Here is a 25019-nt window from a genome sequence, read left to right on the forward strand (position 1 = left end):
TGAACAGTATGTTCTTAATATCTGTCCTCCTGTCATCTATCAGACCTTTGATAATATCTTGGGAATGTAGTTAAATGTATTGTTTTGCATTATCAATGTCTTTACGCTTTGGTGAACTCATTAAAAGCAGCACGATGGATAACATATTAAATCTGCCAGTCACGTCCAACATCTTGTAGTAGTCACACAATTTGAATGGCTGATGGGGATTTCTCCTAGGTACTTAGCATAGAGCAAGGAATTTGAAATAATAAAGCATGCTAAACAATAACTGGATATTGGATAAAGGGATATTATTTGTATTTAATTAAATGACAATACATGGCCAAAAGTTTTATGTACAACCAAATGTGCTTGTTCAACATCTCATTCTAAATAATATGGGGTCATTTACTATGCCGCTGTACACCAGAAACAGCCATAAAAAACTGCAGTTTACAATATTTTAGGCACAGATTTAGTTTCTACGCCTCCTTTGTTACTTTATAAAAAGGGGGAATGATGGGCTTTCTGGTGTAAATGGCAGGGTTGCCAACCGTCCAGAAATTTCTGGACAGTCTGTAAAAATAGGTGACTTTTTTTCTGTGTCCGTTAAAAAATAATAGACGCGTCCGTGATTTTTTTGAGACTGGTGGTACTTGACTAGATTATTTTGGTGGTAACTATCATCATTTTACTGCTCACAGTAAATGATGGTAAGGAGTTCTTAGGAGCTATAGAGATGTATTACTTATAATCTAAATAATTCATTGTGAGAAAATGTTGGCTGTCCGTGATTTTGGGAAAAGTTGTCCAGAAAAAAAAGAAAAATTCTAGTTGGCAACCCTGGTAAATGGCTATTGAAATCTTCTCCAGCTGGAGTAAATTTCAATCAGGGCGCAAGGACTACCGGAGGAGTGATTAACTTATGACGAGACAATTCAACCTTCGGTGGTATCAAAGACCAGCGTAAAAGGACATTCTTTGATAAATGACCTCCTATGAGTCTGACTGTTGCCATATCAATGACATATGACATTAATATATCATCAGTGTGGGTCCTAAAACTGTATCATTTTCCTTTATAGTAACTAAGAGACCCACCCCAAGCCATGGGAGGGAATCAGTCCCATTGCCGAAACAAATATTGAGGAAGCAGTGCTGCAACACAAATGATAGTGTGGTGGGTTATAAAGGGGATGTGGCGTGTAAAAGGGGACTTGCCTATGTTCTGACCTCCTGGAGGACTACTTCTGAAAGTGGCAACTATGGAATTATTACTTTATATGTTGGCTCTTCACAAGTGGTAAAGTAATTGTTAGACTTGATTAGCAAAACAGCCTTATCTGTCCATCTGATATCCATGTGAGTAATGGAGTACACACAGACCACATACACAAAGTCAATGGTTCAATTCACATGTCTCTTTATTGGCATGGACCAGCTCTTATAATGTACCAGTCTTGTCTGTTTTCCATCTGAGCCTCAGGGATGCCAGATGCCCACAAAGAATGACATACATTGTTTTTTGCAAAACGGCGTTCTGAATCAGGTCACAATGCAGTCCAACACTGGTAACACATACAGTATAATGCTCACGCCTTGCAATTTATTGTTATTCTACAGCAAGCGGCATCAGGGGCCAAGAATGTGAGGGGACATATTGAGGTAGGTAATACTCGATGTAAGCGCAAGTTGAGCTCTCATATAGGCTTAGACATCCTAGTCCTACCCTGTATGTTGAAACATTCTTCAGGACAACTGGCTAACTGTAGATATGGTCCAAGAGAAGTTAAATAGGGTAAATGTGAACAAGGCTCGGGGTCCAGATAGATTACACCCAAGAGTGCTTGGAGAGCTCAGTTTAGTCATTGCTGTGCCCCTGTTTATAATTTTTAAAGATTCTCTAGGTACTGGTACAGTGCCAAGTGATTGATGCAAGGCAAACGTGGTGCCCATATTCAAAAAAGGATCAAGGTCCTCCACAGGTAATTATAGACCAGTTAGTTTAACTTCTGTTGTGGGAGAAATGTTTGAAGGACTCTTAAGGGACTATATACAGGAGTATGTGACTATAAATAATATTATAAGTGATAACCAGCATGGGTTTACCAAGGACAGAAGTTGTCAGACTAACCTGATTTGTTTTTATGAGGCCTGGACAAAGGGGTGGCTGTTGATGTAGTGTTTCTGGATTTTTATACTGTCCCTCATAGATGCTTAATAGGTAAAGTAAGGTCTATAGGCTTAGAAAGTATAGTTTGTAATTGGATTGAAAACTCGCTGAAGGACGGTGTCCAGAGAGTTGTGGTCAATGATTCCTATTCAGAATGGTCCCGGGTTATAAGTGGTGTACCCCAAGGTTCAGTGCTGGGCCCTTTATTATTAAATTTATTTATTAATGATATCGAGGATAGGATTAATAGCACCATATCTATTTTTGCAGATGACACTAAGCTGTGTAGAACTGTACAGTCTATGGAAGATAAACTACAATCTGACTTGAACACTCTGAGTGATTGGGCATCAACTTGGCAAATGAGATTCAATGTGGACAAATGTAAAGGTATGCATCTTGGTAGTAATAATCTCTGTGCTTCATACGTCCTAGGTGATGTAGCACTGGGAGAGTCACTTATAGAGAAGGATTTGGGTGTTCTTGTAGATGGTAGATTAAATTACAGCATACAATGTCAATCAGCTGCTTCTAAGGCCACCAGGATATTGTCATGTATTAAACGAGGCATGGACTCGCGGGGCAGGGATTTAATATTACTACTTTACAAAGAGTTGGTGCGGCCTCATCTGGAATATGCAGTCCAGTTCTGGGCACCCGTCCATAGAAAGGACGCTCTGCAGCTGGAAAAAGTACAGAGGAGAGCGACTAAAATGATAAGGGGCATGGAGGGTCTTAGTTATGAAGAAAGATTAAAATAATTGAATTTATTTAGTCTTGAGAAGAGACGTCTAAGGGGCTACATGATTAACCTATACAAATATATAAATGGGCCATACAAAAAATACAGTGAAAAACAGTTCCATGTAAAATACGCTCAAAAGACAAGGGGGCACTGTCTCTTATTGGAGAGGAAAAAGTTCAGTCTCCGGAAGCGTCAAAGCTTCTTTATGTAAGAACTGGGAAGCTGTGGAATAGACTACCTCAGGACGTGGTCACAGCAGGAACATTAGACAATTTCAAAAAGGGTTTGGACAAATTCTTAAAAGTAAAAAACATTAATGCTTATAAAAAAACGTGTAGAAATCTGAGTCTTAATTCCTTTTGGGATTCGCATCCCCACCTATCCCTTGGTTGAACTTGTTGGATGTATGTCTTTTTTCAACCGTATTAACTATATGACTATGACACCCACTGGTTTGGTTCCCTTTACTGTCATTTATGACACGTCCTGTATCTAACTCATGTTATTGCATCTGTGTTGATTTCTGAACAGTATGTTGGCAACCAACATGGCTCTGAGGGAGAGGCTTCCCCAGGTGCCATGATCAACCTCAAGTGAGGCTACATACTTCCCAGTCCTGCGTAGTGACCCACTTTACTTATTAAGATCAATCTAAATTGCTCTAGAAAAACAAAAAACAATCATCTGGCTTCTTGTCAAGTATTTTACTATACACTATGCCAGTGTACAAAATGATAAAATGCTGTAATTGATATACCTCACATGAATAACTATGGAAATGGCTGACACAGAAGACGCAAATATTTTCTGCGGACCACTCACTGAAAAGTGATCTATGCATCCATCCTTACACATACAGCTTTCTGCCAATGATTTGGAGATTCTTCAGCTTTAAATAAGCAAATAAAATATGTGGAATGAGACAGGAGATCATGAGAATATTATTCAGAATCTTTGAGTGTGCTGACATATTACACTATTATTTTTTCTTTTCTTTTACTAAGCCTGGATGTGCTGACGATAATGCAGTGAAGCCTCAAATAGGTATTTGTAGCTTAGTGCCTGGGAAACAAAGATTTATGAAATAGAATCTGCCATAGGCTTTTTCTATTATTCTGTGAAAGTCATTATGTCTCATTGTATTGCTGGGGATTTTTTCATATTTTCTACCATATTTCCTTCATAAGACAGCACATTTTATTCACAAACCAACCGAATTTGCCAAGTCTATTAAATCCATGTGTTTGTGCGTGAAGGCATTGCTTGTTTAAACTTTGTGAAATAGAGCTTTTCATAGAATTACATTCGGCAAATTCCCATATTTTATAAGTCAAGTGGTCAAAGCTATTTCCAAGTCTTGGAAAAAAAGACAGGAGAACAAACAATAGATATTCAACATCTGAAAATGCATGTAAACAAGAAACATGGAGTGAAATATTTAATCAATAGGGACTGGTATAGTATGTTCTATAACACACATTTACCGTACGTAGTGGTCTGTCCTAGCTACATTCTAGCAAAGGTTACAAAGGCTATCTTAATACCTTCCCAGAGAACCCCTTTAATGATTGATGTAGAACATGTAAACCAAACATTGCTCAGTACATGGCAATCTCTTTCTAACAAAGCTAGAACCAGCCCTGTACCTCACATGGATCCAGAGCTCCCTCCGTTTATTGCTCCAAACGTTCTGCTAAATTTAGGTCAAGCTCAGGGGACATGCCTTTTCTGCTGTAGCTCTTTCTCTGCAATTGCCACAGCTTCTAACAGAAGATTTGACTGATGGTCGTTGAAAATTTAAACTACGCCACCAATGTTAACCACCTCCGGACCGCCTAACGCAGATGTGCGGTCCGGAGGTGGCAGCGCTGCGCACAGTCGCGCATATTCGCGTCATCTCGCGAGACGCGAGATGACGCGAATATGCGCGCGCGCATGCGCAGTTCGCGCCGGCATTTCGCACAGGAGTATTTCGTCAGCAACCTGCCAGCCAATGATCGTGGCTGGCAGGTTGCTGATTTTTAAAAAAGCCAATCAAAGTGCCAGATATCAGATCATATTAGTAAATATGATCTGATATATGGCTGCCTGCTCCTCTGCTGGTTCTTTTCGTCGGTTGGATCCAGCAGAGGAGCAGGCTTCACAGTGAGTACACCAAACACTACACTTTAGCCCCTGATCACCCCCCTGAACCCCAATTAACCCTTTGATCACCCCTGTCAATCACAAGTGAAAAGAAAAAAGTGATCAGTGCAAACTGTCACTTTTTTTTTCCACTGTTATTGACCGTTAGGTTTTAGGTATAGTTTAGGTCCCTTGGTTAGGTAGTTTAGGGATCAGTTAGCGCCCAGCCCACCGCACCGCAGTCCGTTATTCGCTGATTAGCGTATCGCTAATCAGCATTTGTACTTTTATAGTATCTGGAAGTGATCAAAACTGATCACGGTCAGATCTATAATAGTACTAGTGTCACTTTAGTTCGCCCTCCACCCAAAACGCAGTGTTTGCCCGATCAGGCCTGATCGGTCGCCCACACGTGCGTTCGCCCACACCCACTCCACCGCAGTGACCAAAAAAAATTTTTTTTTGATCACTGCACATTCACTTTACACGCACTGCGGCGATAAAAAAATCAGTTTTGATATTTTTTATCAACCGCAGCGGCCTCCGGTACTTCGCTAGCCTCCCCTTTGTAAGACAGGCTTGCTTTTTTTTTCTTGGGTAGTCTCAGGGAATACCCCTAAATTTAGTTGCCCACATGTCTAACAGGGGGTATTCTTCTGAAGAGGCCTACAGGCTTCTGACCCAGTCGGATGAGGAGTGGGAACCCTCATCTGATGAATCCAGCGGGTCAGAATACGAACCTGTAGAAAGCAGTGGCTCTCTGACCCAAAGTTCGGACGAGGAGGCTGAGGTCCCTGATACCACCAGGCGTACCCGGCCCCGTGTCGCTAGACCGCAGGTTGCGCAGGATCCGCTTCAAGAGCAGCAGAGTGGGGCTGGTGCTGTCGGATTACGTGGTGAGGCATACACCAGCAGCCCAGCCCTCCCTGGACCTAGTACCAGCACTGCCGTACAACCTGGTGAAGTAGCGAGCACCAGAAGGGCAGTTGAAGCTGGTACGGTGGCACGTGCAGTAGTGACCCCGTCGCAGCCACCGCAAAGACGTGCCCGTAGAGCCCCTAGAATCCCAGAGGTGCTGGCAAACCCTGATTGGCAGTCCCCAACTTCAGCCGCACCTGTAGTTTTCCCTTTCACTGCCCAGTCTGGAGTTCGGGTTGAGACAGCTCAGATCGGTTCGGCCCTGGGATTTTTTGAGCTGTTCTTGACTGCGGAGCTTTTAGACATAGTTGTGGCCGAAACAAACAGGTATGCCACACAATTTATCACCGCTAACCCGGGAAGCTTTTATGCCCAGCCTTTCCGGTGGAAACCAGTCCAAGTTTCCGAACTTAAAACTTTTCTGGGCCTCCTCCTCAACATGGGCCTGACAAAAAAGCATGAATTGCGGTCATATTGGTCCACGAACCCGATTCATCACATGCCCATGTTCTCTGCTGCCATGTCCAGGGCACGTTTTGAGGCCATCCTGCGGTTCCTGCACTTTAGTGACAACACCGCCTCCCGTCCCAGGGGCCACCCTGCTTTTGACCGGCTCCACAAAATTCGGCCCCTCATAGACCATTTCAACCAGAAATTTGCAGATATTTATACCCCAGAGCAAAACATCTGCATAGACGAGTCCCTGATACATTTTACCGGGCGCCTTGGCTTCAAACAATACATCCCAAGCAAGCGCGCCCGGTATGGGGTCAAATTGTATAAGCTCTGTGAAAGGGCCACAGGCTATACCCACAAATTTCGTGTCTATGAGGGAAAAGATCAGACCCTGGAGCCGGTCGGTTGCCCTGACTACCTGGGGAGCAGTGGGAAGACAGTTTGGGACTTGGTGTCACCCTTATTCGGCAAGGGGTACCATCTTTATGTGGACAATTTTTACACAAGTGTGGCCCTCTTTAGGCATTTGTTTCTAGAACGGATTGGCGCCTGTGGTACCGCGCGAACTAGTCGCGCGGGCTTCCCCCAACGGCTCGTTACCACCCGTCTTGCAAGGGGGCAGAGGGCCGCACTGTGTAACGAAGAACTGCTCGCGGTGAAATGGAGAGACAAGCGTGACGTTTACATGCTCTCCTCCATTCACGCAGACACGACAATACAAATTGAGCGAGCAACCCGTGTCATTGAAAAGCCCCTCTCAGTCCACGACTATAACCTCCACATGGGAGGGGTGGACTTCAATGACCAGATGTTGTCTCCGTATTTAGTTTCCCGACGCACCAGACGCTGGTATAAGAAGGTGTCTGTATATTTAATTCAATTGGCTCTGTACAATAGTTTTGTTCTCTACAGTAAGGCTGGGAGAACTGGATCCTTCCTCAAATTTCAGGAAGAGATCATCGAGAACCTCCTGTATCCAGGAGGTTCCGTGGCCCCAACCACCAGTGTAGTTAGCCGTCTACACGAGCGACATTTCCCCAATGTCGTTCCTGGTACCTCAACCCAACAGTCACCCCGAAAAAGATGTCGTGTCTGTAGCAGGAGTGGAATAAGGCGTGACACCCGCTATTTCTGTCCTGACTGTCCGGACCACCCTGCCCTATGCTTTGGAGAGTGTTTCCGGAAGTACCACTCACAGGTACACTATTAGCATAGGGATCATCTCACCAGGACAGGCACACAGGGCTATTAGGGCCCATTCACTCACTGCTGCTGCAAACGTCTCCTTTCACATGGGACAAAGTGCATAACGCACTTCGCCACATCTTTGGGCGATTTGCGCTTTGCACATTGACCCATGGGGAAGGAGAGGTTTGTTCTATAAAGGTAAAAAAAAAAACACACCAGTAAGCAAACACGTTAATGTTCAGTTAAAAAAGTTAAAGTTTATATGTTCTGTTGCAAAGTTAATAAAATTATTGCGTTGCGGCCTGGTTTTTTCTTTTTTTTTTTCTTTTCTTTTTTTACCTTCCAGGTGGACCAACCGATTGACTAGCTGCAGCACCGATGTGCATTCTGACAGAAGCATTGCGCTGCTGTCAGATTACACGCAAGTCTGTGTATTCGGCGCTGCAAGACGGGATTTTCTCCTCTGCAGTGACAGATACGTTTGCCAAGGCATACGAGCTGAGGAGGAGGCGGCGTTCCTATGCTTTGGCAAACACTTTGTATGTAAAAAAATAAATAAAAAAATCCCGGCAATGATTTATTCATCCACATCGATTGATGTGAATGGAGAAATCTGGTTTGCCAGGGCATACGAGCTAAGTGGGTATGGATGTAGGGCGGAGCTCCTATGTCCTGGCAGACGCCTTTCCCCTCCATTTTTTTTTTTTGGGCAGAGATTTTTTCATCCACATTGATCGATGCGAATGAAGAAATCTGTGCCGTTCATTTTTTTCTTTCAGCCCAGAGGCTGAACGGAAAAAAAAATCTCATTACCTGTATGCTCAATATAAGGAGAATAGCAGAAACTCCTAATGCTGGCCATACATGTAATGATTGCGGAGACCCTCAAATGCCAGGGCAGTACAAACACCCCACAACTGACCCCATTTTGGAAAGAAGACACCCCAAGGTATTTGCTGAGGGGCATATTGAGTCCATGAAAGATTTAAATTTTTGTCCTAAGTTAGCGGAAAGTGAGACTTTGTGAGAAAAAAAAATAAATCAATTTCCGCTAACTTATGCAAAAAAATAAAAAATTCTATGAACTTGCCAGGCCCCTCATTGGATACCTTGGGGTGTCTTCTTTCCAAAGTGGGGTCACATGTGGGGTATTTATACTGCCCTGGCTTTTTAGGGGCCCTAAAGCCGTGAGAAGAAGCCTGGGATCCAAATGTCTAAAAATGCCCTCCTAAAAGGAATTTGGGCCCCTTTGCGCATCTAGGCTGCAAAAAAGTGTCACACATCTGGTATCGCCGTACTCAGGAGAAGTTGGGCAATGTGTTTTGGGGTGTCATTTTACATATACCCATGCTGGGTGAGATAAACATCTTGATCAAATGCCAACTTTGTATAAAAAAATTGGAAAAGTTGTCTTTTGCCAGGATATTTCTCTCACCCAGCATGGGTATATGTAAAATGACACCCCAAAACACATTCCCCAACTTCTCCTGAGTACGGCAATACCAGATGTGTGACACTTTTTTGCAGACAAGGTGGGCAAAGGGGCACATATTCCAAAGTGCACCTTTCGGATTTCGCAGGCCATTTTTTACACATTTTGATTGCAAAGTACTTCTCACACATTTGGGCCCCTAAATTGCCAGGGCAGTATAACTACGCCACAAGTGACCCCATTTTGGAAAGAAGACACCCCAAGGTATTCCGTGAGGGGCATGGCGAGTTCCTAGAATTTTTTATTTTTTGTCGCAAGTTAGTGGAATATGAGACTTTGTAAGGAAAAAAGAGAAAAAAAAAAAATCATCATTTTCCGCTAACTTGTGACAAAAAAATAAAAATTCTAGGAACTCGCAGTGCCCCTCACGGAATACCTTGGGGTGTCTTCTTTCCAAAATGGGGTCACTTGTGGCGTAGTTATACTGCCCTGGCAATTTAGGGGCCCAAATGTGTGAGAAGTACCTTGCAATCAAAATGTGTAAAAAATGGCCTGCAAAATCCGAAAGGTGCACTTTGGAATATGTTCCCCTTTGCCCACCTTGGCAGCAAAAAAGTGCGACACATCTGGTATCGCCGTACTCAGGAGAAGTTGGGGAATGTGTTTCGGGGTGTCATTTTACATATACCCATGCTGGGTGAGAAAAATATCTTGGTCAAATGCCAACTTTGTATAAAAAAATGGGAAAAGTTGTCTTTTGCCAAGATATTTCTCTCACCCAGCATGGGTATATGTAAAATGACACCCCAAAACACATTCCCCAACTTCTCCTGAGTACGGCGATACCAGATGTGTGACACTTTTTTATGCCAAGGTGGGCAAAGGGGCACAATTCCAATTTTACAGCTGAAAGTGAAAAATGTCATTTTTTTGCAAAAAAATCGTTACATTTTGATTAATAACAAAAAAAGTAAAAATGCCAGCAGCAATGAAATACCACCAAATGAAAGCTCTATTAGTGAGAAGAAAAGGAGGTAAAATTCATTTGGGTGGTAAGTTGCATGACTGAGCGATAAACGGTGAAAGGAGTGTAGTGCCGAAGTGTAAAAAGTGCTCTGGTCATGAAGGGAGTTTCACCTAGCGGGGCTGAAGTGGTTAATAAACCTTTAATACAGGCGGCGGGTGCCGGCAGCAGATCAGCGGCAGTTAACCCCTCAGGTGCCGCTGATCGCAGCTCTCTGTCAGAGGCAGGGTGCCGGCTATGTGATTCTGCTGCCGGCACCCGTCTCCTGCATTAAAGGTTAAGGAGGACCTTTCATGGTCTAAACATTGTAAACTAACTATCAGGACATGTAGAGCAGCGCCCAGGGATCTCACTGAACTTACTATTATTCCTGGGCGCCGCTTCATTCACCCGCTGTGGCCCTCGGTATATTCTCCAGATCTGTATGCTAATTGCTAGCTAGCATCAGAGCAATGGGGAGGAGACTGCCCTTTTTTCTCAATGGGAGTTCCTTCTCCCTGGATGTAGCGCTGTCCATTCAAAGCGCAGAGCGTCACAGCCAGGGAGAAGGTGAGTTTTTTTTCCTCCCTGGCTGTGACACTCTGCGCTTTGATTAGACAGCGCTAGCAATTAGCATACAGAGCTGGAGAATATATCGGGGGCCACAGCGGGTGAACGGAGCAGTGTCCAGGAATAATAGAAAGTTCAGTGAGATCCCTGGGCGCTGCTCTACACATCCTGATAGTTAGTTTACAATGTTTGGACCCATGAAAGGTCCTCTACTATCATTGGTGGTGCAGTGTGCCCGCCGTCTCTCGTCTTATTGGAAGCAGCGGCGGCACAGGTGGGAAGAAGAGAGTGACTCCTTCTCCCCTGTGCTGCTGAGGGAACATGATGTTCTCTGATGCTAGGCTGCACAGTAGGGCAGCCTAGTATCGACAAATGTCAAATCCCGGTACCATATCGATACCGGGACAAAAGTTTCTATTGGGTATTGATATTTAGATTCCCACAACAACCCTAGTCACATGTTGTTTCAGCCCAACATTATAGTCAATGGAACATTTATTTCATCTACTGAAAAACTGGACGAAACCAAATGCTTTTCTCAGTTGCATCATTTGTTGTTTTACACAATGGAACAGATAAAAAAAATGTAGTCTGAACACAGCCTGGTAATGAATCCAATTGGAACGCTATTTAATTGCTTTTTCTTAGTATAAAACCATTCATACAGGAGTAAAATGGAATTCACATCAGTCAGCAGGGAGAGACTCTTGAAGAAAAAGCACGAAAAGGCTAAAAATCTTTTTGCTATGCCAATGACAACAATTTTATATACTTAGGACGACTTGTGGTGGAGATGATGTCACCAGAATTGAACGGCCAATTTCCTTCCACCATTTCCAAAAAGGAAATTCAAAAGTTTCAATTTTCACGTTAGTTGGAGATCTGTTTATTGTCAATAACATTCAATTGTTTGCCCAGGAGTCAAGTAACATTATTTTCCATAATTTTTTCCAGGTTGTACACTAATCACTAAGAATCTATTGATTTGAAGTCTCATGTACATGACTGTGTTTTGGCTCCATATCAGCTCCAACCTGGACAAAAACAGGGACCACAGGCTTCATACAGAGGCATACTTAGGTCTGATCTGCAAAAATGCGGCAATTTTTTATAGAATACTATATTACATTATTCCCTAAAGGCACTATGTAGTCTGAAACCTCAAGGACTCCAGGGCAGATATACCAATCCTATAGATGGCATAAACTTAGACAGTCTAGACCTGCACCAGAGTTATCACAGGGGCTCAGGCTGGAGAATAAATGTGGTACAGGAAGACACTTTTGCATAACTCTATTGGTTGGCATAGTATGAAACAAAATTTTACCTAAAAATTGTGCTACAATTTTGGCGCAAAAAGTTGTTTCTAATTGCAGAAACAATACTGTTTCACTTTTTGGTGCAATTTACGGCAAAATCTAGGGGCAATGACATTAATAAATGTGGGTCTCTCTCTGCTGCCATACAGATTCTTAGCCTTTCAATAACCTATATAGTAGGCATAAACACCATACAACAGAAAAGTGCACAAACTATAAAAAAAATAACTCCTATAAACAAATGCACCAACTAAATATAGTATAAAAAATTGCTTTATTGAAAATAACATAACAAAATTGTAAAAAATATCAAATCCAAGCAATCAATATCCACAGAAAACAGTAGAAAATGCGGATGATGTTAGGACAATGAACAATTTATAGTCAGTGCAAAGTTAACAGAGCATATCTTTATATACAGCTAATGATCACAAGTACATACTGTATCATAGTGGTGTACCTAGAACTGACTGGGCCCCACAGCAAATTTTTGAGGCCCCCCCTCCCCTTGAAGCTTCTTCACAACCCCCTCCTCCCATGCAACCCCCACTCCTGTGGCTAGTCAAGATCGCTCTCTCAGACGAGGCCCGGCAGCCGCTCCGTCCATTTCCTACGGTGTCACTATTATAATGTAATTGTAAAATACTGTTGGAGGGGACCCTGACAATAAAATCTTTAATCCTAATCCTTTCTGGGCCCCTTTAGAGTTTGGGCCACAAAGCAGCCACTTCCCCTATAGCTACGCCCCCGTATCATGTGGTAAGTCGTAAAAGAATAAAAACCACATATGGTCTATAAAGTATAGGCATGTAGTAAAAAATAATGAAAGTAAGTACAAAGTAAACAAATTATACCTAGATATGCCACAAACAGCCACAACAGTATATCACATAGTGAACAAAAGAATGAATACAGACCGCAGACCGGCTGACGGTCCAACGCATTTAGCTGTTGGCTTCTTTAGCGGCCAACTATAGTGTTTGCTTGTGGCATATCTAAGTATGATTTGTGTACTTTGTACTTACTCTCATCATTTTTTACTACATGGCTATACTTTATAGACCATATGTGGTTTTTATTCTCTTATGGTTTACCATGTAATCTGTACTTGTGAGCATTAGTGGTATATAAAGGTATGATCTAATAACTTTGCACTTACTATAACTGACATTATATACCACACCTGTGCATTGCCATAACATCATACACATTTCCTGCTGTTTTGTGTGGAGATTAATTCCTTGGATTTTTACATTTTTTCTATTGCTATGATATTTTCAATAAAGTATTTTTTTTTATACTACATTCAGCTCCGAAATCTTGTTTGACTGCCTCAATCAAACAGGAGGGGGAGGCAATGGGTGGCGCTATAGCAAAAAATGGTGCACAAAGCTGATGGTGCACCAAAAACTTTATTTGCATAAAAGCAAAAAAAAAAATCTCTGGATCTCAGGTCTAGATTTTCATGAGAAAGATATGGTTACGTTTTGGGACACCTACCCTACATACTGGTATGCTTTGGAGGAAACAGTCCCTTTAAGGATGGATATACATAGTGTACCTATTTTGCAGAATCCTCACCAAAATTCAGTACAATGTTAATGCATAGGATTTTAACAGACCCCATTCACTTACAAAGTAAGAAAACCTGCAGAGAATTGACAGTATGCTGCATATTTCTAAATCTGTAGCATGCACCATCTGGAGCAAAATGCCATGGATTTTCATAGCAGATTTTATGCAATGCAATGAGTGAAATCCATAGCTGCAGATTTTTAATCCAGATTAACAGCGTAATTTTATGCTGTGTGTGCACATACCCTAATTGCAAAAGTAATAAGAAAGGCTATCTATACTTGCACATTCTTCCATTGCATTAAGAATGGGGGCTACTGCACGTTACTAAGGGCCCTGTATAATTAATGGCCTCCATTAGACGTGAGTGGGTGTTATCTAACTTGCCTCAACTTTTCATAAGTTTCTTTTGTTTTACGTATAAAGCTACATTAATTCATGCTTGCTTTATCACTCCGTTGATGCATGACGGAAAGTGAACTAATTAAAAATGAGGCGGCTGCACAATCCCATCCTTTATAATTATGAACAGCAGACTCAAAGTCTAATAAAGGTCAATAAGCCTTCTGTAAAAGAAGGTCCACAAACCTAAAATCTACATGTGTCACAGAGCTGAGCCATGTTATATAGTGTGTTCTACTGTCAGCAATCCACAGGATTCCACAGTAACAATCTGCATAGAATACTGAACATCTTTACACTGCTTTTCTATTTTGTGTTGACTTTTCTTCTCAATTCAAGTTAAAGGGGCTGTCCAGGATTAGAGAAAAAGCAATGGTGCCACATCTGGTTATGGGCTTATTGCGGTTCATACCTAATTATTTATACCTTCAGTGATAACAAAGAATTGGACATGGTGAAATCCAACACGTTTGATTGTTCCTTCCCCAAGCAATCTGTCCTCTGCACGCCTTAGATCGTCAGAAGTTCTGTGTGATGTGGATGAGTACCATAAAGGGGTTTTCTGGGACTAAGATATTGATAATCAATCCTCAGGATAGGTCATCAGATTGGTGGGTGTCTGATACACCCTCATCGATCAGATGTTACCTCTTACCTATTTTTAGACTCAGAAAACCCCTTTAAGTAGAAGAGCAGAGGCGTATGGTAATAAATGAGCCCTACTCATCATGCTCATTTGTAGGAGGACAAAAAATGAGGCATTGAGACGTCATAAATATGGTGTTTGGCTTAAAGGGGTTTTCTGGGATTTAAGATATAGATCAACAATATCAGACCAGAAGGGGTCCAACTCCCAGTACCTCCAGTACTCCAGACCTGGGGTTATTTTGCAATTGCGTGTTATATAACATTGTAATTTAGTGTTATGTCTTGTTTCTGCCGTGTACTCCAGCAAATGAGATATGGTTGGCAGGAACAAGGCTAACCACCCTGTTCCTCTCCTCTTTGTAGGAGTGGACTGGTCCTGCTTCCTGCCAGGAGGGTGGGTTCGAGTCTAGACAAAAAGGAGATAAGAAGCACATGAGAGAACTACTACTCCAGGGGGGCGTAACTAGGTCTCTTATGAGACCATCACTCCGGGAAGACTGTCAGAGTCAAGAACCCTGCTTTCAAAAGAACTTAGCAAAACCACAGCTTGACATCCCCTGCTGCAGGTGAGGGACTGCGGCTCAGACACCTATCACCTAGACCTCTACCAGGCCAGTTAAACAACAAGCCTGTATCTTACCATGGACAGCTATATCCACAAGTGCCTGCAAGTGCCATTTAATTGCCACATAAGCAACCACCATACCTCGTCATCTGGTGACAGAAATTGCACTTTGTACCTACTACTGCTGGATGTACCACAAGTTATATTTTGCACTAAGTAAAGAAAGACTTTTATACTTTCACTTCTGGCCTGCCTCTTCAAACCACCTTTCCACTGCACTGATCCCCAGAGAGCAACGGCTTGAGGGAGTACATTGCGACACAACAGCTCATCAGGGCCACTACCACTCCCATCCTCTGCATTGGTTCCTCAGGGGCTCGCTGCACACCCCTTGCCAATCAGCTGTTTTTGTTGCCCCACTGGAGCAACCAGGCATTGGAACTATACAGCTCAGTGCATGGAGCAGTGGCCATGCATGGTTACTGCAGTGCTGCTCCCATTCACATGAGTGAGAAGGAGTTGTGTAGTTCCGGTGCCTGGTTCCAGCGGTGGAGGTTGTAAAGACAGCTGATCAGCAGAGGTGGCAGGAGTCAGACTCATGCCAATTTGATATTGATGACCTACGGCAGGGATGGCCAACCTGCGGCTCTCCAGCTGTTGCAAAACTACAACTCCCAGCATGCAAAGACTGCCTACAGCTATCAGCCTACAGCAGGGCATGGTGGGAATTGTAGTTTTACAACAGCTGGAGAGCCGCAGGTTGGCCATCCCTGACCTACGGTATGGTAAGGATAGGTCATGAATAAGTAAGTCCCAGTAAACCCCTTTAAGTGTCATGACAAAATCAACATTATACCGGTATCTAAAAGTTTCTCAATGTTTCGTGTAGGTTAAGACTATATCCCCTGAGAAGACAAAACTGAAATAAAAAACATGTCATGATCAACGGCACGTTACAAAACCAAGGAGAGATAAAAGGTGTAGAGACAGACTTGCTATAGATTATGAAAAAGCCATGTTTTGTAATAGAATCCTCTAGTTTCCCACACTCATCGGAAGGGATGGGCAGGAATTCCAAATGCTACATGTAGAAGAAGATGATGTCAAGATTTGTGCAAGCATATTTATATTCGGGGATAGATTGCCTCCTCGGATGGCAGAAAGCAGCTTTGCTGCAGATGTCTCCAGCTTTCAGGACTGCTAATGATTTGCTGCATGCATCAAGCAGTAAAACAGATGACGTTATGTATATCACATATCAATTTAGTCAAATTGAAATGGCTTATTTATTTCCAAAGCATAATTGAGTTAGACTATAAGTGACACAATATCTGCAGATAGTTCTGTATTCTGGGGTCCAGGATACGTGAATTTACAAAGAAAGACATTATCTAATTATGTCCACAGCTTTCAGTGCACAGCTCCATTCACTAGCGGCAGTCCTGTTTTCCCTAATGCACAAAAATGGAGGCTATGGGTGGTTTAATAAGTAGGATGTCCAAACTCCAAACGTGAGGATCAAAAAAGTATGTCTGGTAAATATAAAATGTGAGGTTTAATGTTACTCTGCTGTCTATGGCACAGAGCACTGCCCTTCTGTTCCAAAGATCTCTCAGTTGCTAAGAAAAAGGAATTGACCACAAATGAGTAGATGGTCCTTGTGAGGGTAAACCTGCTATTCATCCATACACTTCTCAGATAGACAGCTGGCAAAACAAAGCCAACAGCGACTGGTGCCAGATTTGGACACCAAACATCAATTTTATAGAATAAATTAACTCAAAAAATATTTTTGGTGTATAATTTGATATAGAGCCACTCCTTTATGCATCAGGATTCTAATAACTGATAGAAATGAGACTTGGAGCTCCTTCTGGCCATGTGCTACCATCCTACACCTGCACCGACAAAGGTGTGCGAATAAAACCACACCACCATTAGGGGGCTTTCTGGGATTACTATGGTTTTTAACAGATATGCTCATGTAGTTTCTTACCTCATGAACATCTTCCCCACGCTTCTTTTCTTTCAGTTTGGACTCTCCTGACCCGTATTCACCATCTAAACAAGTTGCTAATATCCTGTATGAAGAACTTCCTGTTGCTGTATCCAACCAAACCCATGATGCACTTCTCCTTAGTCTGCTACCCAGTGAGTTTACAGCTTCTCTCACCCGGTTACACAGACACTCCCCTATCACTGTTGTTGCTGTTTTGACACTCCCGTGGACATAACATCACAGGAAATAGGAAAGAGCTCCATGGACATGGTCATGTGACCACAGCGCACAATGGAAATTAGGAGCAAAAAAAGTTAAAATAAAAGTTCATAAATGATCATTTTAAAGGAGGTTGATGCAAACCAAAAAACGAAGGCTGCCCATATACAGTACTTTAGACAGATATCCCTACTGATCTCCTGTATACTGTATATTTACACTTGGCCAAAATCATCATGTATATGGGAACCTTAACTCCATGTAGACACTATAGACCTGATTTATAAATGTGGGTGTGCGTTATACCGGTTTTGATAGGGCCTACGCTGCCAGAGGAGGCATGTAATTTATGAAGACGTGCAGGCCGTAGGCTTAAGTCATTATTTACGCCATTTTCTGGTGTAAATAATTATGAATTAGCCAGGGCCAATGGTCCCACCCTTGCAACTCAATCACTCCGCCCTCTACTAGCCCCGTCTTGATAGAATTCGGCGTAAAATGCAAATTGTTACCAGAAAAGTATTAAAAAGCTGCAAATTTCTATGCCAAAAAGAGGCGTAAGGGGAATGATAAATTCCCCCTTTTGATTTTGTCACTAGCCCTATGTTATATACCTAACCAGAAAGTCTGTCTGACTTCGGTCTAATGTGTATGGTCAAGTTAAAGAGGTTAATAGAAAAACTGGTCAAATTCAGGGAAGGTGTCAGAATAACAAAGTTATACTCAACCTGCTTAGCGCCAGTGCTTCCAATCTGGTCCTACCCAGCTTTTTTTTTATTTTCCTCATTGATCCATTCCATTTAAAGGGGGTGTGCAGTGGTGTATTACTGATGACCTATCCCCACAATAGGTCATCAATATCAGAACGGAAGAGATCCAACTTCCTGCACTCCTGCAATCATCTATTCAATGGCGGTCTTTCTCGTCAAATGTTATCCTGAAAGTCATCTCCTTTGTACTGGTGGCACTGTGTTATTACAACTGCTTCATCCCTTTGTGCGGATGGGATGAGCAGTTGTAATTAGGCTGCACTGCTGACTCCCAGCACTCCGCTGATCTGATATTGATGACCTATTCTGAGGATAGGTGATCAATACTACACCACTGCCCAGCCCCTTATATAAATGCCCAACATCACGTACAGTATTCAATATTCTAATTGTATACATTTTCAATATTCACAGAATATATGCATGTATACTAAGCGAGTACCTCTGCTCCAAATCATCCCATATTCCTCCAATTCCTAGTTCATACAAAAGACTAAGGTTTCATTTCATGCAATAAAAATACAGAAATCGCATGCTTATGTGTCTAAAAGCCCAACACCTTGAGAGTTCAATTGCGTATTACAGTGGAAAACACTAAGAAATAGGCTGCTCACTGGTCTATGACATATACAAGCCTGGCTGGGCGCAACAAATCAAACTGTGACAAGTGCTGATGTAAAATATAGAGAGAAAAATCAAAGTACTCCCGCGATATATCTTCTTGTGCATTTATAGCATAAAACAAGTCTCTTACCTCTCTTTCCTTCAGTTTCATGGCAAGGACTAGCTGATGTCTGTGGTTCGTAAGTGCCTCCCGGAAGTTTCCTTTGGAAAAGAATGCAGACCCCAGATTCCCATAGGCTCGGCATTCTCCCGTCTGGTCACCTACATTATAATAATATGATAAGGTTACACAGAATACATCTTCATGGTATACAACACTAACGTGTCTGATGTATCAAGCACTTTATCTAAACTGTAACTTGTAAGGTAGTTATTTTTACAAAGAAAATATTTTTTAATATAGAGCATTATAAATAGCTTGCAGAGCTACAGCTGCCGATCCCGGTACATAGCAACGCTAAAGATGTAGACGTAACGGGAACAAATAGCAACACAACAGGTGGGGGAAGCGCGTACATCTCAATTTTGTAGCAAAGAAATTAATCAAAAATGAGAAAATCCTAATGTAAAGGATTAGAATTATTTCACAAAATTCTAAATTGAGTTATTTTGACTGTCCTTACCCTTCTGAAGCCCTTTTAAACAGTATTTAGGGAAAAAGCCCTGATACAAGGTTATAAATGGAGTCACTCTCTACAGCTGCTGAAGTATTTTCAAGGGTTTTTTCACATCTAGCTTGATCCTCCCAACCTATACCATCCAAAGAAAGGCTTTGGCATTCGGGGACATATGTTATCCATAGGCTTCCGTGCTGAAAACATTTAAAGCCATGGGTTATCCCTCCTTTGCATAGGTTAGTATACTATACTACAATATCCTATGCACCAGGAAACAGGTATACTGATGTACACTAGGCACTAGCCCAATACTTGTCAAAATTACAATCTTTTGGTCAGTGTCGGGCTGGGGTGCCGAGGGCCCACCATTAGAATTCATTCTACGGGCCCACTGTACAGCTACATGCAAATATTACCTTGCCCCTACTCAAAAATCCATAAAACTGCATAAATACACCTGCTAGCCTGTGACTCTGACTGTCTTGGAGACCCGGTCAGTATCCTGGCTCTTGCCTTGAACATAGATGACCGAGTCTGGGGTATGGGAGTCTCTTTAGTGACTTTGAGAGGGTAAGTCCCTGGCTGGCCTGCCTCTCTGCCTAGAAGTCTTCTCCACCACCCAAGGCATCTACAATAATAAACTGGGTAGACCGTTAAAGAACCTACTCAGTTCACATAGGCTGGTTGAGATGCACAGAATATCTTAATATAGTGCACTCAGTGTACTGTGCCATGTGCCACTTGTGCAGTGGGTGGGGGCACAAGGGGTCCACCTGGGGATTCATCTGATCTCTTGTAGGCCAGTGTGATGCCTGGTTTTGGTACTCATCTGGGGAATGGAGCTCTAGGGCTATGTTTAGCATGTATGCTGGGAGCTTTCCAGGCATAACGTGTGAACAGAACCTGACCAGGTTGAAATCTCAATTGCATTGCCTGCAGAAACAACATGAAATATTCATGTCTGCCATCCACTGGACTGCAAGGCAAGTTCTGTCTGCAGGTTATAGTAACAATATCAGAGTGACTCCATTAATTCCATTGTATTAGAGAACAGATATTTTGCAGTCCAAATGTTGACCCTTTGTGTCATGCTAGTAATGCTCACTTAGGTCAGTGTACACCACATGGCTCCGTTTGACAAAAACATTTGACAGACACGAGCTCTGGCTGGATTTCTTGCTTCATTTTTTCTTCTACACGTTATTGCAAACCTTCAGAAAATGTAGATCTGGCTGAAAATGAAATCTAACATTGCTGACATGGCTCTCGGAGAGCAGGGCTAGAAGCTTTCCTGATCTGGTTTTAGCATGAGCAGTTTTATAGACTCCAGACGTGTCTCTGTGACAGACGTCAGCACTAACCCATTAAATTGCCATTTAATGGCTACAAACAGCCAAATTGCACTGACTTGGGTCACTGGAGGTTGACATCTCCGCCATGCAAGTTTGTAATACATGGCTTGTAAAACCTATTTACATAACCACACAGCGGAAAGGTGGGATGAATGAGGTTACTAAATGGCGGCAAAATGAAAAATCTGTGAAATGACAAGGCTGCGCCTGTGATTTAACGATGTTGGTATTTGCAGGGCAAGAAGAAAGATTTTCGAATGCCATTTCAATGGACAAATGACTAATGGCCCTTCTACACCAAACTGTAGGCAGCATAAAGCTCTGTTCACATCTCCACTGGAGTCTCCATCGCTGAATCACTAATATATTCCAGAAGAATCGGGGCAGCATGCAGCACTCCATTTTTTGGTAAAATGATGGACACAGTGACAGATCCTGACACACTCCATTATAAGTCATTGGCGTCCTCGGGCTGCTTTCTGTCACTGCTTGAATTTGTTTTTTCTGCTCTTACGTTGGAGCATAAACAGGATTCTAATATACAGCTCTTATCTGTAAGACTTCATGGTGGATTTACTGAGGCAGTAATATCATTATCATCATGGTCATTATGAATTGGATTATCATCAATAAAAAGATATAATAAAATTATTTGGACCATTAGGCACTGGGTCAAGCTCCAGGCATAATATCTTTTTCACTTCATATACAGTTGGGCCACTATGCTTACAGCGAGCCATCACTAGAATATGTGTATAGTAATAAAATGAATGATTTCGCTAATTTTATCTGCTGTACCAGTAAAATTAACTGTGATGCAGGCACGCTATGAAATGAGATATTTAATCATTAAATGTACAATCACCAGTAATTTGGTTTAATTATGTAAGGGCTCTAGCTACCATATAGACAAGCTAGAGATACGTTAAAAGTTCTCTTCTAGTTGACGTAAAGTAAGACCTTGGTGTTTTTGGACAGAATGGCATGAACATTTAGAGAGCCCAGATATTAATTTGGATTTTATTCACACATTTTCAATTATTTTAAAAGTATTCTATGTTTGGACAAAACATTAACCTGTTAAAGGGGTTGTCTGAGTGTTTAATACTGATGACCGGATAGGTCCGGAAAGTTCATCAGTACATGACTATTGGGAGTCAGACTCTCGGCACCCTGGCAATCCGCTGTTTGAGGAGGCCCCAGCGCACTGTGGCCTCCTTGCAGCTTACCAAGCAAAGTGAAGACCATTGGATGGAGGCTGTGTTTGGTATTGTAACTGAGCCCCATTGACTTGAATGGGAGGGAGCTGAACCTAGGCCATGTGACCATTGAACGTGAGATCACCGGCTTAGGAAGTAGCTACAGCACTCACCAGAACAGCTGATTGGCAGGGGTGCTGGGAGTCAGCTCCTCCGTGAGGGACGTGGACTTTTCCTAGGTGTCATGGAACCATGAACCAGACGTACAACAAGAGATAAGTGGGAATAAGAAGGCTTTATTGAAAATCAAGCTGTAAGCAAAAGTCCAAACGGATGGCTAAACCGAAGCAGGGTCTTGCGTAGCCAGAGGTCAGGAACCAGAAGGGTAGTCAGACGAAGCCAGGATCAGGAACCAGCGGGGTAGTCAGACGAAGCCAGGATCAGGAACCAGCGGGGTAGTCAGACGAGGCCAGGATCAGGAACCAGAAGCAGCAGCAGTCTTAGAAGCATGTGAACACAGGAGGACCAAGCAAGGAACTGAAGCCACAGACCTCCTATATATATATGAGCTAGGCATCCAGCTCCTCCCAGTGGGAAGGAGAAGCCGCAGGGTGGGAGGCTACAAGAAACCCAGAAACCAAGATGGCCGCCAGCACATGTCAAACGAAGGAGAACAGCAAGAAGGTAAGACCATGACAGTACCTCCCCCTCAAGGGCCCCTCCTCCGCGGAGTAAGGAACGGTTTCTGAGGGAAGCGTGCGTGGAAGGCTCGGAGCAACGCAGGAGCATGGACATCTGCGGAGGGAACCCAGGAACGCTCCTCTGGACCATAACCACGCCAATGGACCAAAAACTGCAACCGACCGCGGACCAGGCGTGAGTCCAGGATATTGCTCACCTCATATTCCTCACGATTGCCCACTTGGACCGGACGGGGCCGAGGAACCGAGGAAGTGAAACGATTACACACCAATGGCTTCAACAGGGAGACATGAAACACGTTGGAGATCCACATGCCAGGAGGAAGCGCAAGGGCATAGGCTACCGGGTTTACCCTGCGAAGCACTCGGAAGGGACCAACAAAGCGAGGCGCCAGCTTGGGAGTGGGCACTCGAAGGTTGAGGTTGCGGGTGGACAACCATACACGGTCTCCGACCTGGTAGGAAGGAGCGGGCGCTCGTCTGCGATCAGCCTGGAGTCTCTGGCGCTGCGCAGAGACCTCAAGGGACCTCTGGATCTGTACCCAAGAAGCACGTAGGATGGAAAGGTGATCCTCCACAGCCGGAATATCCTGGGGAGAGAATACCTCCGGTAACACGGCAGGTTGGAACCCATAATTGGCCATGAAGGGAGACGTCCCAGAGGAAGAGTTCACCGCCGTGTTCCTGGCAAACTCAGCCCAAGGCAGGAGGTCAACCCAATTGTCTTGGTGATCGGAGACATAGCAACGAAGGAATTGCTCCAAGGCCTGATTGGATCGTTCTGCGGCCCCATTGGACTGAGGGTGGTAGGCCGAGGAGAAAGAGAGATGAATCCCCAACTGGGAGCAAAAGGCGCGCCAGAACCTGGACACAAACTGACTCCCCCGATCCGACACAATCTCCTTGGGCAAACCGTGCAACCGGAAGACCTCCCTGGCGAAAATCGTGGCCAACTCTTGTGCAGAGGGTAACTTCTTGAGAGGAACACAGTGGCACATTTTGGAAAACCGATCCACAATCATGAGAATGACCGTATGGCCTCGGGATGCAGGGAGGTCCACAATGGAATCCATCCCCAGGTGTGACCATGGGCGCTCCCCGGTGGCTATGGGTTGCAAAAGGCCCAACGGAAGGTGCCGAGGGGACTTACTCTGGGCACAAACGGAGCATGCCGCTACATATGCGGCGATGTCGGAACGTAGAGAAGGCCACCAGAACAGACGTGAAACAGCCCAGGACAGCTGATTCTTTCCAGGATGCCCCGCGGCCTTGGAGTTATGGTAGGTTCGCAACAACCGAGTGCGCAACTCCTCAGGCACAAAACATCTGCCGTTGGGTCTCCCAGAGGGAGCACCAGATTGAGCCGCCAAAATCTGCTCACCCAGGGGAGAGGTCAGACTGGTGCGAATGGCGGCCAGGATCTGATTCGGAGGTATGACCGAAGTCGGAATCGACTCCTCCCTGGACAGCTCGGAGTACTGCCGTGATAAGGCATCCGCTCTGATGTTCTTGGAACCGGGTAGGTAGGAGACCACGTAATTAAAACGTGACAAGAACAGGGCCCATCTGGCCTGACGTGGTGTCAATCTCTTGGCCTCAGAAAGGTAGGTCAGATTCTTGTGGTCCGTCAGGATGAGAACCGGAACCACCGAACCCTCGAGCAAGTGCCTCCATTCTTTAAGGGCCTGCACGATGGCCAATAACTCCCTGTCACCAATCTGATAGTTGCACTCCGCGGAAGACAGTTTCCGGGAGTAAAACCCACAAGGAAGCAGAGGACCCTCTGGTGTTCTACGCTGAGACAGAAGGGCGCCTACTCCCGTCTCAGACGCGTCCACCTCGAGGACAAAGGGCAACCCAGGGTTGGGATGCGACAGAATCGGAGCCGACACAAAGGCGGACTTTAGAGCCTCAAAAGCTCGGATTGCCTCGAGCGGCCAGACCTGGAAATTACTGCCCTTTCTGGTCAGATCCGTGAGAGGCTTGGCTAGCATAGAAAAGTCCCTGATGAACTTCCGATAATAATTGGCGAAGCCCAAAAAGCGCTGCAGGGCACGGAGACCACTGGGCTGGGGCCACTGTAAGACAGCCGAAACCTTCTCAGGATCCATGGAGAACCCCTAAGCGGAAATGATGTAACCTAAGAAGGTTACCTGGGATCGGTGAAATTCGCATTTCTCAAGCTTACCGAACAGCCTGTTCTCTCGTAACCGTTGCAACACTCGTCTGACATCCATAATGTGGGCCTCCATGGATTCAGAATATACCAAGATGTCATCCAAATAGACCACCACACACTGCTGCAACAGGTCACGGAAAACATCGTTGATGAATTCCTGGAAGACTGCGGGCGCATTGCACAACCCAAAGGGCATAACCAAGGATTCATAATGACCGGTCCTGGTGTTAAACGCGGTCTTCCACTCATCGCCCGCCTT

General features: G+C 43.8%; 1 protein-coding gene across 2 annotated transcripts in view; it reads right to left on the reverse strand.

The window, feature by feature from the left end:
* TTC28 (tetratricopeptide repeat domain 28) overlaps positions 1 to 25019 on the reverse strand; it is a 611240-nt gene that overhangs the window by 283104 nt on the left and 303117 nt on the right. For both annotated transcript variants that reach the window (XM_044275399.1, XM_044275400.1), the window contains one exon: positions 18843 to 18973. In XM_044275399.1, coding sequence (XP_044131334.1) covers positions 18843 to 18973 — 131 coding nt within the window. The remainder of the gene's footprint in view (positions 1 to 18842; positions 18974 to 25019) is intronic.

Source organism: Bufo gargarizans, chromosome 1, assembly GCF_014858855.1.
Source record: "Bufo gargarizans isolate SCDJY-AF-19 chromosome 1, ASM1485885v1, whole genome shotgun sequence".
Lineage (NCBI taxonomy): Eukaryota > Metazoa > Chordata > Amphibia > Anura > Bufonidae > Bufo > Bufo gargarizans.